The 21,571-nt window shown below is 36.6% G+C and overlaps 1 protein-coding gene across 1 annotated transcript; it reads left to right on the top strand.

Moving 5' to 3' along the window:
- Positions 1–3,233: 3,233 nt before the first annotated feature.
- On the top strand, positions 3,234–21,569 carry LOC149783574 (sacsin-like; the record flags this gene model as incomplete). Its single annotated transcript, XM_089932866.1, has 7 exons — positions 3,234–3,714; positions 4,684–4,766; positions 8,536–8,651; positions 12,910–13,023; positions 13,420–13,567; positions 16,761–18,344; positions 20,191–21,569. Coding segments are annotated over exons 2-7 (3,354 nt in total), but the record flags the coding sequence as incomplete, so codon positions are not given.
- Between the last annotated feature and the right edge of the window lie 2 nt (positions 21,570–21,571).

Below are 21,571 nucleotides of genomic sequence, written 5' to 3' on the forward strand. Positions count from 1 at the left end.
CAACTTAATTTCACTTGTAGATTTCAGTCGTCCATATAAAAATCATTGCAAGATATATTATTAATGGCTACCTGATTTGATTGCCTAATAACCTTTCATTAGCATAGATGGTACAGGTTCCTTAACGAGTGCTTTAAATTTAAGGTATTTTATTATCCTTTGTGCTGACGATACCGTGTTTCTTTCAGAAAATGTAAAGGATCTTCCTAAAACTTCGACTGAAATCTGTATATGCTTCAGAGACGTGAGATTAATGTTGAAATAAAATAGTTATGCTTGGTATGAAACCAATATAGTCATATTTTGTATATGTAAGCACATTGCTGTGAAATGGTCAATTAGTTTTTGTATTTATGGTTCATTTTTAAATATGATAATTTTATTAAAATTTTTTATTCAGTTTAAGAAAGAGATTAACAGAAAAGACACAAAAAGCGTTGTTTAGTTTACATAAAACAATACGAAATTTGCTTTCACCATTGGGTTTACAGTTGTAACTTTTCAGATATCATTTTACCTTTATTGTTTCATTTATGTGAGATCTGGAGTTATGGTGATAATGTTATATGATGTTATAGAAAAATACACCGCATGAAAAGGTTTGTTTTTTAGAAGAAAAAAGAAGACTAGACTATATATGTGTGTGTGTGTGTGCTTACGGAACTTTGAACACACTTTTGGCTATGCCATATCGCGTAAATTGGAGCTAAGTGCCGTTCCCTAGGATAAACAGTAAGCCGACTCAGGCTGGCCTGGGAGGTTATTAAATTCGCGATATGATATTACAAGTCCGTAAGATACATTCAGTACACAGCTAAAGTTACGAAATATATTAATTATACCAGTTTAATTGCATCCAGTATAAAAAAATTATTAGGTATATGAAACGATTACTGGGAGACAGGCATGCCTTTCTTTTATCAAATATTTTAAACACGAGAATCTAAATCGATAGACTACGCTGCTTAGTCTATAGTTGTTCGGTAAAATAGTTCGCATTGTATTGCAGTCAATAGTACGTGTTCATGCAATCAATACAACCTAACTGCTCTTGTTTTCAAATAAATTGATAGGTTATCAATATTTTTGGCAACGATATCGGCTCGATATCGGTAATTGATCATAGTTGTTGAGATCCCGTGTCAGTTTGTATTAAGCTCACATGCAAAGGTAAATACATTCCTTGGCGGTCGGAACATTCTTTAAATAAATCCCGGTCCCCTTGGCGGTCGGAATTAAGAATATATATATCTATATCTATATATATATATATATATATATATATATATATATATATATATATATATATATAAAACTGGGAAATATGATTTCATTTTCTTATTTCAAAGAAAACTCAGAAATATTGGAATTACTAGCGTTACGACAACCTTTCCTCCGATCTAAACGTTAGGCCTTTTTATGTTGAAGCTTTTGACAGATCTGTACACTCGTAACTTGGAAAATAAGTACATATCCAGTTATAAAGTTGTTTTGGGTATAGCGCAATTTCTCAGCACACGTTAGGCCATACATGGCGGAGTAAGAGTCTGGGGAAACCCCGGTAAGAACCACCGACCGACGGGAAGCTACTGGCAAGCTTTCTCACGTACCTATACTGGGCGAGCCCGAGACTTGAACCCACGTGGACAGAGGTGAAGTGGCAGTGATTGGTAATGGCGAGCGCTTTAGACCATCAGGCCTATCGCCCCCCCCCCATCAGTAAGTTGCAAGAGTTACTCGTCCTTGTCCTCCTTATATTCATCAATACTGTACACTTCTATATATCATCAATACTGTACACTTCTATATATCATCAATACTGTACACTTCTATATATCATCAATACTGTACACTTCTATATATCATCAATACTGTACACTTCTATATATCATCAATACTGTACACTTCTATATATCTTCAATACTGTACACTTCTATATATCATCAATACTGTACACTTCTATATATCATCAATACTGTACACTTCTATATATCATCAATACTGTACACTTCTATATATCATCAATACTGTACACTTCTATATATCATCAATACTGTACACTTCTATATATCATCAATACTGTACACTTCTATATATCATCAATACTGTACACTTCTATATATCATCAATACTGTACACTTCTATATATCATCAATACTGTACACTTCTATATTTCACTTTTCACACTCTTACTAAAGAGCCACATGTACATGATGAGATAAACATGTCTTAAAATTATGACAAAAATATGTTCTAATTGCATGTGTTTCTTTAGATAAATAGATATCATAAGTTACAAAGTTTGAAACTAAAGAAATATTGGTTGTACATGGTGTCTTTTGTTTCTAAACGGTATTCACATTTATATTAGCACATTGTAGTCATCTAGGTTTCATTTTAATGTGGATAAATGATCATTTTCATCTATTATTATATTGTTCTGGCTTAGCAACATTGTTCTTGTGAAAAATAATTGCATAGTTTGTATAAATATCTTCACTTTGACGTGACAATGGATCCATAAGGCTTCAGGCCTGAAACATTGGTGATCTGGATCAAACATCACGCCGTACAATCAATTATGACAGGAAAACAAAACGCTGATCCACAACAAAAAGAAGAGAGACAACAATAGCAACAACAAACAAGACCAAATCAACCTCAACAGCACCAAGAAATGCAGGAACAGGAAGTAAAATTAACAAATTCGAAAAATTCCACAACAGTACAATCAATTATGACGGGAAAACAAAACACTAATCCACAACGAAAAGATATGAGATACCAACAACAACAACAGGGAAAGAAGCAAGAAATGCAAGAACAGGAAGAACAATGCCCAAAACCACAACCTAGAGTACACAAACAGCAAGAAAAAGAGAAGCAAGGGACAAAAAAGCAAGAACAAAAACAAGAGAAGGCAACATTAATAAAATTGAAAACACCGACAACAGCACAATCACCAATGACGGATAAAGATACAGATAGAGATAGAAGTAGAAGAAAGGAAAAAAGAAATAAATTAAGAGAGGAAGAAGAATCCCGAATAGCAGACGAATACTTATTTATGCAAGATGACGAATGCCTAGGAAAGAAAACTGATTCGGATTAAAAAATAAAAATAAAAAAAATAAAATCAACCAATATATATATATATATATATATATATATATATATATATATATATATATATATATATATATATATATATATAATTTTACACAAAACAAAATTATAACAAAATTTTAAAATAAAAACAAATTTAAAAAAAGGAAAACAAATTTTTACAAAATTTTCCAAAGCTATTTTCAAAACTATAGCACACACAAACAATTTATAATATTAGGGCAGGAGGTTTTCTCCAAATGGTCTGAAAAGATCAAACGGAGAGTTCCCTTCCTAAAAAAACACATTACCACGTCTGAGCGAAGGAAAAAAATGACAGTCTGAGCTTTAATTATTAGATGCCTTGCTCTTAAAGGCGATTGTTGAAATGTGATATTATTGCACATCAAAATGACGCTTGAGAAACGTGTCTCTGTAAATGCAGATATCATTAAGAAAGTTATTGCCAGGTATGAAACTGCATCAAAATATTTTCATCATTTGTACTCATTTTAGTATCAAGCTTGCATGAAAACATGTGCAAAACCTGCACTCGGCTGCCATTGCGATATGTTCTAGACTGACGGAAAGCATGTAGGGCAGAAATAGGTAAACGATCATTTATTATTGATCCACACTAGATGTTAATCAATATTGAACTTCGGCACTTGTTTACGTAGAAAATATAATCACATTTATTCTGAAGGTGCGAATCTGTACATACTTGTATTAAAGATTTACTCGGCTCAACCAGTTTGTAGCCGGTCAGAACAGGAGGACGAGTTCTTTTGTTGAGCCCTGGTTTATACTCGGGTTAGTGATTCATTATATATGTGTAGTAACAAGTGCGTTATATATTTGAGTATTGCAAAGATTTCATTCAATACTCAGTAACTTAACAATTAAATCTGTTTATAATTCTCTTTTCCATGTTTTTAATCATTTTAGCCTTTTATTGTCCATTTGACATTGATCGAACATTTATTGCAATACTAGGGGCACGATATCAATCCTGCTGTTATAGCCCTTACGTTATTTCCAATTGTTTATTTTTGGACTATAAAATGCATTTAAATGAAATTTTATTCTCACGCAGTTGTACGTGTGTTTTTAAATGCTAGTTTTGACTGGTATGTATGCTGTTAAATGTTAATTTTGACTGGTACATGTTCTGTAAAATGTTAATTTTGACTGGTACATGTTCTGTTAAATGTTAATTTTGACTGGTACATGTTCTGTTAAATGTTAATTTTAACTGGTACATGTTCTGTTAAATGTTAATTTTGACTGGTACATGTTCTGTTAAATGTTAATTTTGACTGGTACATGTTCTGTTAAATGTTAATTTTAACTGGTACATGTTCTGTTAAATGTTAATTTTAATTGGTATATGTTCTGTTAAATGTTAATTTTGACTGGTAGAATGATGAAAATAACAATAACAACGATTACTAATATCGTTATTAGGACGACGACCGCAATCATGACGAAAGAAATAAAAATTGAGAAAGTAGGAAGTTTTACTATAAAAGTCAAGAACATTATTTAAATTCTCCTTTTTTTTCTCCTTCTTTTCAGTCCTTATAATATGATCACAAGTGGACATATTACGTGATTTTGTCATTGAATATTGAGGTCATTAGAGTCCATGTCCAAAATGGGTATGTAAAGACACACGCGCACACACACACACACACACACACACACACACACATTATATATGGTCAGCTAAGGTTACAAGTCCAAAAGATACTGGCCTCCCTAGAACCTTCCGTGGCCAGAAGTACCATTAGATAATGTCTTCACTAGCCTTGATATACAGTTGATGCCTACATGTGTAAGTGTATCAATCAATGATTGATGGATACATTATGATACACGTCAAAGTGTATCAATGAATGGATAGATGGATATACGTTATGATACATGTGTAAATGTATCAATGAATAGATATATGGATACATTATAATAAATGTATAAGTGAATTAATAAAAGGGCAGATGGATTTATTATGATATATGTATAAGTTTGTCAATAAATGGATAGATAGATACATTATGATACATGGATAAGTGTACCAATGAACAAAAAGATGGACATTTTATGAAATGCTTTATAGAGCTCGTCAGAAATAACGATATGGAGTTGATCTCTCTGGCACATATTGTTTGGTCTGATTTTTCCTTTTTAAAATTTGTTGTCGTTGAATTTGAAAGAAAATGTATACAAATCATATCACTATTTATTTCTAGGTTGAACAGTTCCTTCACTTACTAGTTCCATGAAACCTTTATGGATGCAGACAGTCACACAAATATTTAGCATATCCTTGTTACTAATATTAGTATTTTGACATTACTAGAGTTCTTACATATATCCTGAACACTATTCTTTATGTGTATGTGTGTGTTTGTGTGTGTGTGTAATACGACTATCTATCTATCTATCTATCTATCTATCTATCTATCTATCTATCTATATATATATATATATATATATATATATATATATATATATATATATATATATATATATATATATATATATATATTCTGATTTTCACTTTGTGTTGTCAGTGAATTCTCTAACCAACCATATTTATATAGAATAATAGTAATGTTTAATTGTATTTGCCAACCCGCTCGTTTGTTTTTACATACACCGATTTTAAGGACAGAAAGCAACAAGAATATAAAATGCACAAAACGTAGTCATTTCATTCATAATGTATACTTTCTAACCTGATTGTTGGCAGTGGCTCCTAACATTGTCATCTTCAATTCAAACGGACACTGTAACTGTAGAAGAACAGGCAGGTTGCTAACTGTCCTATTCAGGTTCATAGAGCAGTCTAATTTTAAGGGGGAAAAAAATATCGTATGCATCCAGGATTTTCAATTTCTATTTTTAATATTTCTAAAGAGAACTGAACAAAATAAAAGAAAGTGTCACTCTTTTCATACACATGTTCTAAAGGCTGGAACTCCCAAATTTAGGAATTCAGGGGTTATTGAAGATGGCGAACAATATCACATCTGCTGTCTGAAATAAATATACTGGCACAAGCAAGTATACCGCCGTGTTAGTTAAGAAACTCCCGTCTGGTTTGAAACTCCCGTCTGGTTTGAAACGCTCAAAAGATGACAGTGTTGTGTATCTGCTGGTGACGGTCAGGATTAGAAATTATAAACTGATAACTGAAATGAGAAGGAGAGGTGTAAAAATAACAACGATATGGTAAGCAAATGCCAAAAGCATTGATCCCTTTGTTTTGTTTTTTTTAATCATCATCATAATCCTGATAGATCTATAACAGTTTGATTGCATGATGAAACTACATCATGACGTTTAAAAACTCTGTGACGTTAATTGATACGAAGAATTCACTTTGTGAAAAGAGACATTTTCTCGTGATTTTCGTTTTGGACGAGTTTTCAGATTGCTGCGATTTTAAATCTTCAGCTGTCCTCATATAAATGTAAAGTAACGTTTATTTCTTTTACAAATCATTAATAAATAGTCAATCTTCCAAACTAACATGTGTTACATCAGTTATACATATTGCTTCTCTGCAGCTGTAATTGTTTTTGTTTTACTCTGCGCTGTTGTAGGCTGTTCGAAGGTCATTGGCAGGTCGCATGCTCGGATTGGTCAGTTTCGGTTTACTCTGCATGACTTTTGGTTGTTCGAAGGTCATTGGCAGGTCCCATGCTCGGATTATTCAGTTTCGGTTTACTCTGCATGTACATTGTTCAGATACCATTGGCAACAGAGGCAACAGGTTCTGATTAAGTTTCGGTTCTGTGAGGTATATTTTAATGTAAAATTTAATTAAAACTGACAAAGGATCGAAAGTTTATTATACTTTTTGAACAAAATGGATTTCGGTATACTGACTTGAAGTTTATTTTAACAAAGCTCCGGTGGCCTAGTGGTTAGAGCGTCCACCTCGGATGCGGGAGGTCGTGGGTTCGATCCCCGGCCGAGTCATACCAGAGACTTAAAAAATGGTACTAACAGCTGCCTCGCTTGGCGTTCAGCATTAAGAGGTTAGTGTTAGGACTGGTCGGCCTGGTGTCAGGATAATGTGACTGGGTGGGACATCATGCTACATGTCTGCGGCATGATGCACCAGTGCTAGACATCACTTTAAACTGCCACACTGCAGACATCGTAGCGATGTGACTGAAAAATTGTTAAAGCTACGTTAAAAAAATCAAAATCACATCACAATCACATCACATCACAAAGCAAGAAAAAATTGATTCGGTTTCAAAATAATCTGATTATCACACGGGTCAATAATAACTGGTTGTTATCGTATTAGCGAGGTGGTCTCATTTTCAGGATTGTTTAAGCATGAACATGCTTTAGGTTTAAACAGGTCAGATTTTAAATCATTATAGCGTGGCGATCTAAGAAATAGGATAGTAGTTCTGCGGGCTTTAGAATGGGGTACAATAGGACAAATAGACAAAATACAGAGCAAAGAAATGATAGATTGAATTCTGATTTGCATTGGAGACACGGAATGTTCAGTTCGATGATCTAAAAGCGTCCAGTTCTTATCCACACTGCGTAATAATGTCGCGGTTGACCTACTCCGTGCGAAAGAAAAGGAATTATAAGTAATTCTCTCAAAACAGCTTTAAGCTGAATCAAGGGAGATAATATAAACAAGTTTATGTCTGTAGACGCTAGGTTAGTTACCTTTGTAAAAGGGGTATATATTCATAACATCCTAACATCACAAACTATACTTCGCGACTTTAATTTTATCTATTTAATGTTAGAAAGGTAATTGTTGACACTAATTATTGAAAAGGCAGATGGTAAACAATGCATCCGGATTAATGTTTTGCGAGCAGGTGATGCTCATCAGTCATTCTGTTTACCCCCACCCCTCGAAAACCGTCACCCCATTCGTTATCTTCTATCGATAATAACTCTCCCTTTTGTCATTGAATTGTACAATTGCTTCTGATTTAAGGTGCTCCAATTCCAAGTTTATGACCCTTTCTACAGTATAATTATTAGCCACCTTTCCTGAGAAGTTTCCATTTGAAAATCAAATGAACAGCTGTTGATTTAAATTATACCCGAAATGCTGTAGTTTCAGGGCAACGTTAATGCAAACCTTTCTCAAATGCGTCTCAGTTTCTAGCAACAGTGCAATCTACATAGAAACAAAGATAAGGATAGACAGAGCATCAGAAACACGGACAGAAAGGGAAAGAAAAGATAAGGACAGACAGGAAATCAAAAACACGGACAGGCTTGGAAACAAAAGATACGGACCGAAAAGAAATTTAAAAAAATAATAAGAGACTGTAAAAATGAAACAATGCCTCAGTGTAATTTTCAACTGACTACAAACATGAAGACTATTTTGTTTTGCGAAAATAAACATTAGGAATTATTTCGTTTTAGCGGATACGGATTCTGACTCCGACATTGAGGAGTATTCCTCCATGGAACAACCTCCTTTGATAAAACAACTGAAGACGATTCTAGCGGAGTATCCGGATGACGGGCAGATCATAAAAGTAACCCTCTCTCTCTCTATCTTTCTCTCTCTCTCTCTCTCCAACCATCCACTTCACCATCCAAACACACACAAAGAGTAATATTAAAACTTACATAGTAACCAGTCTAGAACTGACTACAAAACTTTATGATTTGAAGAAGATGGAAAGAAAGATAAATACATGAAAATGGACTTCACAATCTGAGATATGACTCTTTCTGACTCTCTCTCTCACCACAACTACCCACCTCCCCACACAAACGCACACACACACCTTGATATATATATATATATATATATATATATATATATATATATATATATATATATATATATATATATATATATATATATATATATATATATATATATATATATATATATATATATATCCTAGAGCAGAATGTTGGACACTCGTAAAGAAAACAATGCGAATTTCTGGCTCTCCGTTGCACGTTACACTGGATGACCTCAACGTTCTATACCTGTAATAAAGATTGCCAACAAAGACTGATGACAGTTGTAACAGCCCGTAACAGTCTGTAACGGTCAAATCGCAGTGTAGATAATCGCAGTATGTAATGGTCGAATCGCAGTTTAGATGGTCGCAGTCTGTAACGGTCGAATCGCAGTCTGTAACGGTCGAATCGCAGTCTAGAGAATCGCAGTCTGTAACGGTCGAATCGCAGTCTAGAGAATCGCAGTCTGTAACGGTCGAATCGCAGTCTGTAACGGTCGAATCGCAGCTTAGAGAATCGCAGTCTGTAACGGTCGAATCGCAGTCTAGAGAATCGCAGTCTGTAACGGTCGAATCGCAGTCTAGAGAATCGCAGTCTGTAACGGTCGAATCGCAGTCTGTAACGGTCGAATCGCAGCTTAGAGAATCGCAGTCTGTAACGGTCGAATCGCAGTTTAGAGAATCGCAGTCTGTAACGGTCGAATCGCAGTCTAGAGAATCGCAGTCTGTAACGGTCGAATCGCAGTCTAGAGAATCGCAGTCTGTAACGGTCGAATCGCAGTCTAGAGAATCGCAGTCTGTAACGGTCGAATCGCAGTCTAGAGAATCGCAGTCTGTAACGGTCGAATCGCAGTCTAGAGAATCGCAGTCTGTAACGGTCGAATCGCAGTCTAGAGAATCGCAGTCTGTAACGGTCGAATCGCAGTCTAGAGAATCGCAGTTTGTAACGGTCGAATCGCAGTCTAGAGAATCGCAGTCTGTAACGGTCGAATCGCAGTCTAGAGAATCGCAGTTTGTAACGGTCTAAGCACAGCTCTTGATAGTGGCAGTCTGTAACTGTCGAATCGCAGTCTAGAGAATCGCAGTCTGTAATGGTCGAATCACAGCTCTATTTAACTCTTTTCGGATTGTTTTACATAAGCTGTAACGAATCTTAGCTAGATACAGCTATAGCTATTGTTTACATACAGGTATTGATTTTTGTTTCTTAAACACTCGTATCTGGAGATTATATAATCTTTTATATAAAAAACCCACCAAAAACAAATAAAAGAAAAAGATTCTAGATGTGTAAAACGATGTTCATAGGATAGTAGTACTTACTATAGTAGTGGCAATGTCAGTATTAGTTACTATTGTTATTCTAAAAGCAACAGCAGTTGCAGTAGTAACTGTTGCACTAAGACTGTCTCTATCTGTTGTATTTTTTCTGCTATGAAATAATAATAATAATAATAATAATAATAATAATAATGATAATAATAATAATAATAATAATAACAATAATAATGCCAATATTTTAAAAATTGTGTTATAAAAAAAAATATAATTTCAGTAAAAAATATATAACTTTCAGCATCTGAATCGGCTAGAAGGAGGGAAAGTTGGAACTTTCATTTTGTAAATGATAAATGTTTCGCCAGGATATACTGTTTGATAGACAACACACACACACACACACACACACACACACACACACACATGGAAACTCATATATTCTCATTTTTCCAGTCTCTCTGTATGCCTCTGGCTGTTTTTCTCTGTCTCTCTCATAAATACACTAATAGGAATCTTCGAGATCACTAATCGGTCATTTGGACCATAGACATTGAATCTGCCTAGGGAGTGACTTGCTTTCTGACTCCTGGCTGTGATTTCATTGTTCAGAGACTCATCTGAAGATATTTTTCTTCCCAGGCATGTAAAGCTCTCTACGTTTCTCAACTATTTCCCCTCGATCTTGATGGTGGGTTGTGGTGAGGGTGTGTAAGAAGCTGACTGAAGGAGTAGCTCTGTTTTATCCAGGCTTATTGTCAGACCAAGCAGACTGGATTCCTCATAGAACTTCTTCAAGAAATGGCGTCTACAACCTAGCACAACAATGACGATCTCCAACGTCTTCCACCTTAACAACGCAAATGAAAACCGTGAGCTTTGCATCCCTCTCAATGGGCAGCACATAAAACACGTCCCGACACCAACATACGTTGGTGTGACTCTGACACATCGTTGACTTTCTATAACCACTTGAAGAAAACATCAGCAAGACTGAGTACTCGAAACAACCTACTCCGCAAACTGGCTCGCTCAACCTGGGGCGCTAGTGCTCAGACACTTAAGACATCAGCACTGGCCCTCTTTTATTAGACAGCTGAGTATTGCGCTCTGGACTCGATTGTCATATACCAAGCTAGTTGGGGTCCAGCTAAACACAACAATGCTCACTATCTCTGAAACACAACGTTCTACTCATTACCATGGCAACCGGTACTCAGAAACATTCCTCCTCCACATCTCCGTCGCCACGAAGCAACCACAAAACTACTGGCTAAAGTTTATGTTAGTGAGAAACTTCCATTGTACATGGACATCACCTTACATCCAGCAGTCCGCTTGGCTTTGAGATATCCAATCAGGTTATGTCCGTTGCCGGCGGATATGACAGCTATTTCGGCATGGAGAGATGAGTAGTCTTCAACAGATGTTGTAAACCACTCCATCGTAGCTGAACCGTTTCCGGACAGGTCAGGGTCATTGTGCAGTCAGTCTTGTACAATGAAGCCAGGAAATTGACTCCTCTTGTAGCCGTCGTGCTCTTCAGACCATATCACACATTGTGAACAACTGTCCACCGACAAAGTTCCCCGGTGAACTGCAGCCTCTACACCTTCTGATGATAATGCTGTTAAATGGCTGGGCATGCAATACATACGATAAATATAAGAGATAAATATAAATATAAGAGAACTTTTTCACAATGGTCTGTAGGTGGTTTTCTTTGTGGGCCATAAGTGCATATTCATCTGCAAATAGAGCTTTGAGAAGTAGTCTTTCCAGTGTTTGCGTTCTGGCAGAGAGCTGACTCAAATCTGACAGGGATTCATCAAGGCGATACTTTTTGTAGACTCCATTGTCTAGGTCCTTCACTTCACGGAGCGGGACTTGAGTGAAGAAGATTTTGAACAGCACAGGTGCGAGGGCACATCCCTGCTTTACTCTGGTCTAGACGTCAACGTGCTCTGAATACTCCCCATTGGTCAAGACCTCTCCGGTCATGTCGTCATGGACCAACTGGATAAAAGTGGTGAACATTGTGGGGCAACCAAGTTTTCCAAGGATAAACCACAGAGCTTCTCTATTTACAGAGTGGAAAGCCTTGGTGAAGCCGATGAACACAATATGGAGGTCCATGTGTTTTTCCATGCATTTCTCCTGTATTTGCCTCACAGTGAAGATCATGTCGACTGTGCTGCAGCTTGGACGGAATCCACACTTTGATTCAGGTAGCAGTTCCTCTGAGATGATTGCGAAAAGCCTGTTCGGGATGGTGGGGAAAATAATCTTCCCTAAAGTGGAGAACAGAGAAATTCTTTTATATATGTTGCAGTCAGCTCTAGCACTTTTATTCTTGTACCCTGAGATGATGGTGACGTATCGAATATCTTCTACATTCATCTCCTGCTCGTCCCAGATGGTGTTGAGGATGTCGCGGAAAAATGTAAATGCTTAGCTGCCAAGAGCCTCGAATACATCTGCATGGATTCCATGGTTACGTTGTGCTCTGCAACAGTTCATCTGTTCATTCATCTTCCGCACGTCCTCCAGAGATTGGGCAAGTCCAGCTCTACACAGACTGGTCTCTGATGGATTTGTTGCAGTGTTTCTCTAACGACAGTGGTTGGGCGATTGTGGAGCTAGCTAAAGTGTTCCTTCTACACACACACACACACACACACACACACACACACACACACACACACACACACACACACAGAGGTATAACCAGAATCACCTGTAATTAACTGTTTATTCGTTTCAGGAACTACTTCAGAACGCTGAAGATGCTGGTGCAAGTGAGGTCAACTTCCTCTATGATGATAGATGTATCAACACGCAAGAGGATAACAAGAACAAATATCGGAAGTTTCTAAGGGTCAGTTCTAGAAATTCTAAAATACAACTAGGTCTATAATTAATAATGAAATTAGTTTTGGTGAAAGCATGAAAATTACTTTTGTGTCTCTCGTCCAAAGTCTGAGATAGGAAAATCACTACTATATATAGGTCGAGGACAGCACTATAGCATAATTATCTGGTGCAAAAAGAGAATATTTCAATCGACATTATATGAAATGCGCTGTTATCAATCTGCGTACATTAGCATGGAATGCATTTTTAAAACTTTATATCAACTGACATGTTTAATGACTTTTATTTCATCGTTATTTGCCAGAGAATTTCGATCAAACTTATTATTTACAATTATACTTTTTCTTTTACTTCTTCTTCATGATTATTATTATTATTATTATTATTATTATTATTTAAGGGACCAGCTCTTTGCTTCTTTAATGACGCTACCTTCACGGAATCAGACTGGAAGGGAATAAAAATGATATACAGCAGTGTCAAGGAAGAGGATCCACTCAAAGTTGGGCGATTCGGACTGGGATTTAAGTCAGTTTTCCACATCACTGGTAATCAACTTTTTAAACATTTGTTCCACAGCAAACGTCCTAGCCAAGCAGTTTAATCTCATGAATCTTTGAGTCGTGTCTTCATTCTCACGTTCCTGTCTAAAGAATTTGATTCCCCTAAAGTATCTCGTATGATACTGTACCATCAAAATACTATGGTTCTCTTTCTGATGTGTAGGAGAAGAACGTTTAACTAGACGATTTGCATTGTTATGCATGCGATGACGGTTTGTATAATATGCTATCGTCGTTTTGTCTTTTTCTTTTTTGTTGTTGTTTTGTGTGATATTGCGGGGATACAAAGCATTAGGAGTGTCCACAAAGTGCTACTATTGTTAGTACGACTTTCTCCACATCTCTCCATGGAATTTGGCAGCTTTTATTGATATTGGTTACGTCTTAAACGTAAGTAACCAATCAGTGTAAAACCCAACAAGTATTCAATTTCCTAAAATATAACATCAAACAAAGTGAAAGAATTAAAAATAACTTACAATGTACGAATTCCTAGATTACTATTATTTGTACTATCAATTCACACTAATTAAGAATCTGTCCAATGGTATTGCGAATGAAGGCCATAATGTGTTTATGTGCTAACATGCTATCACCACCGAAGAATCGTCACAGATCTAAATCCAAAATGTTTTTACTTGAAGATAATCCCGTGAAAGAAGAATATCTGTTTGCTTATATAGTGTACATATGCGCACCAAATCAACAAAATCTGAATCGCTAAAAGATTCTCTAACAATTTGACTCATAACAGTATAAAATAACTTCACAGTCATAATCTAACCTTCTCATTTTCTTGAGCCAATCAACAGTTAGGGCGTGTATAATATGTCTACGGGACAAATTCACTCTTAGTTTTACGTGATATCTTTCTGACCTCCACTCAAACTAAATGCGTGGCGTACTTGACCGAAGTTGTTGTTAACTTGACCTGGGCAATCAGCCTTGATTTATAAATGAGAATTCTATACGTATTGTACATATGCTTTACTATAGTACCAGCCAGCCACTGAATTAAAGAATTTGAAATATAAATGTCATAAATCCGAATGACTGAAATTAAACATATAATTAGAAATTTAATAGATGATGCAGATATCCGCAAACATGTAAACATGCGCATATCGTTCGCGCTTTGACAAGATATTTCGAGAGTTATGCCCCATTTGCGTAAAACGTATATACTATACATAATATTTGTGGTGTGTCACACTTCTACCACATATTTCGATGATTTGGCACAAATCATGGCAGACATTACTGAAATGAGTTTAGCAAGCACTTCCGGTTAAGATGTCTGCCTCTGCGTTTACATATGCTAGTAGACATTGTACAGACTTTTTTTGTGCATAATTATTGTCACAGGAGTTGTTAAATTCCCTTACACTTTGCCGACATTACTGGCATGAGGTCAAACAAGCATAAATTATTTTGTCAAGCTATTTCCGGGGCCCCGAGTGGCCGAGTGGTCTAAAGCGCTCTTCGTTACGGATCACTGCCATCTCACCTCTGTCTGCGGCGGTTCGAGACTAAGATTCAGCCAATGTGGGCATGTGAGAAAGCTTGCCAGTAGCTTCTCGTGGGTCGGTGGTTCTTTCCGGGGTTTTCACGGGTTCTTCCTCCACCATTAATACTGGCCGCCATGTATAGCCTATCGTGTGCTGAAAAATGGCGTTAAACCCCACAACAACAACAACAACAACAAGCTATTTCCTGAGTTAGGGGCCCTGAGTGGCCGAGTGGTCTAAAGCTCACTGCCATCTCACCTCTGTCTGCGTGGGTTCGAGTCTAGGATTCGGCTAATGTTGCTATGTGAGAAAGTTTGCCAGTAGCTTCTTGTGGGTCGGTGGTTCTTCCTGGGGTTTTGCCCTTTTAGGGTAAACCGTATATACTATATTTAATAATTATGGTGTGTCAAATTTCTGCCACATCTTTTGACAAAATAACAGAAATCATGGCAGACATTATTCAAAGTAGGGCAGCATGCACACCAGTTTGATGCGGTTCTATTTTTTAAATATGCTAGAAGATAGTTTACAGAATTACTTTACGTGTAACTAATATAACGGCTGTTGTTTAATTCCTTAAGACTTACCCAACATTACTGGGATGAGGCCCAACAAGCACAAATGGTGTTGTCCTCATGTTTGGCGCATGTGTTGAGAGTTCGGTCGCATTGATGTGTTGTTAGATTGCTCTAAAACTTGGTAGACAATTTCTTTAAGAGACCTACATGCGAGTATCGTTATTCTCTGGTGTATTTTACCACTTTTTCGTGTGAAATGTGTATTGCATGGATAATGATATCTGCATGTGCAAGTAGTATAATAGCATTTGAAGGATTGATGCTAGTATGTATATTTCGTTCTTTGGTCGCTGTTTGGTACATATGTACTTAAGCTATGCCCTTTTTGGTGTTAAAGTAAGGGTAAGGATGTGAACTAATTCCTCTCCTTGGAATACATTCCTAACTCTTCTAACTTTTGCAGATTTCGAATTTCGAATTTTGACAACGTTCTAACCACTGTGTCATTTTGGGAAACAAAGTTCAATTTCAAGTGGTTTCTATACAAATTCATTCACCCAAATACATCTATAGATTTTGGACTGAAAGGTCATTTGACATAATGAGGATAAACTAAATAACAAATGAGTGGTGATTGCAATGTGAGGTTACTTCTAGGTTATATACCGTGACTAAACCATGTGGACGCCTTGTAAAAGAGACAAGAAAGAATCGCAATTATTTTGTGTTGATAATGATCCAATGCCAAGGTTACGGTGAGACAAAATACGAGGAATATTTATCAGAAATAAAAATAATTACACAGTAGATTATGGCACCCAACATTACAGAGGTTTTTATGACAATGGACGGAAACACGTTACGGATACTGGGCAAAACAACTAAAATCAATATAGTAATGATCCAAATGTAAGAAATTTGGTTTTTACATTATCTGGTTGCTATAATATTCACAAACAATTTGCATTTGGGCACGTATAGAAAACTACTCATGATTTCGGGGTTGAAAACTCACGGTTTCAGGTACCGTGACCCATAAGTCACGACCAGGGTCAGCTAATCCTGCTGATGTCAGCCTACTGGATTATTAAATAATAATAATGTAACGATCACGCTTATGTTGACACCAAATGTATGTCTGTCTTGTTTCAGATCACCCTGTTGTGTTGAGTGGCGATAGGATTATGTTCATGGATCCCCATCGAAATCCCGACTGTGTATGTCTAACAATCCAACTGTCCAAGCTTCAGAAATGGAAGAAGTTAAACATCGAGGATTTATTCGTTGCTCTTGATGGAACGTTCGGTGTTTCTAGAGAGATTTTAAAGATGAGTTTCTATAACGGAACTTTATTCTGGTTTCCCTTGAGATCAAATGCTTCAAAGCTTTCAGATACATTGTACAACAGGGAGAAGGTGATGGATCTGTTTACTTCATTCAGAACTGAAGCCTCAAGCATCATGGTCTTCCTGAAATATTTAACCAAAGTTTCTTTGAATGAGAGAAAGAGTCCTACAAACACAATCAATTTGCAATTTACTGTTGAAATCGCGAACAAGGTAAAGAAAGTGAGAGAACGCAGAGAAACATTTCTAACTAAAATCAGAAATTTGAATAAATCTATCCCACAGAATTCTATTGACTGTAGATATCACCTGTCCATCTGCACAAAAGTCTTTGATGGAGACCGGGTCGTGGAGAAAATCAATAATGACTGGAAGGTGATTCATTACTACAAGGGAGGAAGTATGTCTGAAGAACTTCTTGCACTTATTCAGGATGATTCTCTTGGATACAGACCTTTGGTTGGTGTGGCTACCCCCATGGGTCAAAATCGTGCCAAGTTCAAAGGTCACGTTTATTGCTTCCTGCCACTACCACAGAAGACTAAAAGCTTGACGGGATTACCGGTACATGTCAATGGATATTTTGCCCTGAGCCAGAATAGACGCCACATCAAATGGCCTTCGGCTGAACAGGATGCAATGCACCTACATAGGGACAAATCACTGATGTGGAATGAAAAACTGCTGACTGAAGTATTACCAGATGCGTATGAAATTTGTATCAATGAGCTGATTAATCACGCTGTGAAAAACGGAAATTCAGATAGCATTGTTCAGTGTGTATATGCAGCTATTCCAAGAGTTGATGAGGTTGTTGATGAATGGAATGCCATACTTCCTAGTCTTTTCGGGAAGATAATTTCAAGACCCACTTTAATGACTGTGAACATGTCCGGAGAGAAAAGTTGGATTAGCTGCTCCGAAGCTTTTTTCGCCACATTCAGTCAGTACACTAACTTATCACCGACGGTGAAGTCTATCCTGATAAAGGTTTTACAGATGTATAGCCAGCCATATGTAGATGTACCATCACACGTGTTTAGGTCCTACACCAAGTTCAACAGCCGTCTCACTGATATGAGTCCATACAGTTTGTCTACCTTGTTGAAAGAGAATCCAAGGTATACGTCCTTGTCATGGGAAGAAAAACTAATCGTTCTTGAGTTCCTTACTCTTGACGTTACCTATGAGATCCTGAAAGGTTTAGAACTCCTACCCCTACAAGACGGTTCCTTCATAACGTTTGTTTCCAGGTGCAAGGCATCCGAACAGGTGTTGCTTTGCAGCAAAAGTGAAATGGAACTCTTCCCAGGGTTAGAGAAAAAGTTTGTATATCAAGCATGTGAAAACAAATGGCTTAAGAAGCATATGCAAGCGATTGCCAAACAAGGTAAAGACATAACTGTTGTTTAATAGACATCTTTATTTTATTTATGTTATTGACAAAGGGTTAGATTTATACTCTTTATGTGATAAACTGTCTTAAATGTTTCCAGTCAAGGGCGTTAACAATTGCAAAATAATGTCCGAATATGAAAATACATGTTAATGTTCGCTTCTTGTCATTTTTCAGGTTTTAGCCCTCTTGTTTGGAAGAAAAAGATTGATAACTATGTTTTCACGTGATCGCACTGATGATGCCTATACACCCTTCTTAGTACGAGTGTATTATGTTATGGTTGTGTCCGTCCGTCCATTAACATTTGTGTATCCGGCCCATAATGGTTAGAGATATTTTTCTAAAACCTTGCCCAAATATGAATGACAACTTGAAAATTGTGTCACGTAGCATAACCACGCCTGCTGCCTTATCTGCGAGGAGGACAAGGGGAATATGTAATTTTGTGGATTCATTTCTTTTCCAGACTATAAGATTTGAACCACTAAAACACATTTCTATGAAACTTTGCCCAAGTGTATATCACGAGATGGTGTCATCGTTCCATCTCCCTGTCTTAGAGTCAAGGTCACGCCATAATCATAACAAGGGAACATGTAATGCTTTGACTTGCATCCTTTTAGTAATAACTATCTCTTTAATAAATTTTATTCAGTGGTATGTTTTCATTGACGGTGTATCAGATACATTAGACATACCCTCTATATCAAGGCCAAGGTCAAATAAATAAAAATGTAACTCTAATTTGCGTTCTTGCCTGAAGTATTACGTTTAAACAGATGAAGTTATTGTAATTAAACTTTCGTTAGTTATATATCATGACTATATTGTCTGTTATATAGCAAAGTAACGCCATCTGCTTCAAGGTAAAGGTCATAACGAAGCAAAATTTAAATCCGTGGCTTCTATGCCTGTATGAGTATAACATCTGAACCCGGTGAAGATATTTTAATTTAAATTTAGCATACATTCTCTCTTGATAGTGTTTCACGTATTCAGTCATACACACTGTCATCATGGCAAAATGAATGGATAATGTGTTTCACTATCGAGTCTATCACTTGTTATTCCCTGTAGACAGTCTGTTGACACTTTGCACAGGTTAGCATCATATGTTACAGTCAAGTCTCTAGGACAATAAGTTGAGGTCATCAGTACCGGAAACTATCAGACCGGCGTATTGTGTTCCTTGATTGGTACCCTTGTTTATGTTCTGAATGGCATAAATTTAGTTAACATGTATTGCAATTATCAAGTAAACCATTCTATTACGTGTCTTTGTGATAATGATGCCATTGACATATCACTTTTTGTAATAATACAACCAGGTGCAGCTACAGTAGCATTGAAATTGAAAAAGTTTTGAGACGCTTCTTAGAATTGTATAAACCACCAGATTTCTGAACAGTATCATGCACACTTTTCATTTATGACTTCTCTCATTTTACATACACATTGATGGATTTAGTGACAACTTTGTACCTATATAAAAATATTTGAATAACAGTTGTTTACTTCCTGGCTAAACTTATTGGAGACATATCAAATACACTTTTAAAACCTGTCCTGTTACATTTTAGTTCATGGAGTCAGAGAGAAACAAAACTTTCCCCTGTTTCATAATATTTGATATATAGAAAATGTTTTAAGGTAACATTGAACGATTACAAAAATGATTTGAAATATTTACTGAATGTGAGATCCTACAAATATATACTGTTTTTTCAGCTTCTGAAATATTATGGAATTTGTTTTCTTTTCTTGAAGCAATTTGTTTGTATAGACAAGTTATTCGTTGCCTCGAGATGTCATACCTCACACACCCTGTTTCTTCCAGGTTTGTTTCAGATACAATTTATGGATGTTACGACATTCCGTGAGCTGCTGGAAAAAGCAATTCAAGAACATCTAGGCCCTACATGTCCACCGACTGTAAGACCATCTTCTATGTTGACTGGCAGCTGGATTCAAAAGGTATGGGAATATATTTTCTCACATAAATACGATGTTGGATGCTTTCAACACATGCCACTGATTCCTTCTCTTAAAAGGGGCTCCTGGTCAAATATTCAAGAAATGGAACTCTACCAGCTTACAGACTTTCTTATTGTGAAACAGATACAGAATGTACCCATCTTGCGTGAGGGTGTCTACAGATGCTTGGAACATTTATCCATTAAAGTACTTCCCTCACTTCCTGAGTGGCTTCAGAGGTCACAGATTGTACAGTATATACATTACTCCACAGTTAATGGAGTAATTCAACTGTTAGACAAACTTTACCTCTCTACTGTGAAGGAAAATCTTATTTATAATTTCAATAGATTGCGAGATGAGGAAGCCAAGAAGGAATTAGTCTGCTTCCTAGTAGGTTCTACATCATGGACTGACAATAGCAAAGGCTTTGTGAGGTGTCTCAAGTTATTTAATGAGGATGGATCAATTAGTAGGTCCGTATCTGTTCAGGAGAATACAACCGTCACCAGAGTTGCCAACTTTCCAGTACAGTTTCCTCGACCATTAATAACTGGAAGCTCTGACGAATGTCGCTTAGCTGTTGTGCTGGGCGCAAAAGAATTAGATAAGAAAAGTTTGATCATGGAGACTTTACAAATGATGCAATCAACAACTTATAGTTTTTCCGAGAAGCAAACATTCATGAAATACTTCATACAAAATATCAGACAGTTTGAGCACGACATAAATATTATGAACATGGCTAGTACAGTACCTTTCCTCAAATCGAACATCATGCATTATGTCTGTACCCCTTCCGATCTCTTTGACCCATTGGATTCTCGGTTGCGCGAACTTTTCTATGGAGAAAACCGCTTTCCATTGGAAAACTGTTTCCAAACAAAAGCCGACATTGACGCATTAAAAAAACTCAGTTTAAAGACATACCGCGACCTGTCCGCCATTGAGTTATACGATGTAGCTCAATTTATCGAAAGCTGGCGCGACAATAAAGACGAGAGACACGTAATACATATGAAGGCAAATCGTTTTATCGAGGTTTTAAAAGAGAAACCTGCCATACTAAAGGCCAATATTCATGGACATATTCTGATGGTACATCTGATGGATATGAAGTGTATGCTTCATGAAAAAACGAAAGCTCGACATTTTCCAAGTGTATTGCCGTGGTTCCAACAACAACAAATGTTGAACAAACCTTCTGAACTACGACTTATAAAATTTTCTACACTAGTTGGTTC

Source organism: Sinohyriopsis cumingii, chromosome 14, assembly GCF_028554795.1.
Source record: "Sinohyriopsis cumingii isolate HCF-2022 chromosome 14, ASM2855479v2, whole genome shotgun sequence".
NCBI lineage: Eukaryota > Metazoa > Mollusca > Bivalvia > Unionida > Unionidae > Sinohyriopsis > Sinohyriopsis cumingii.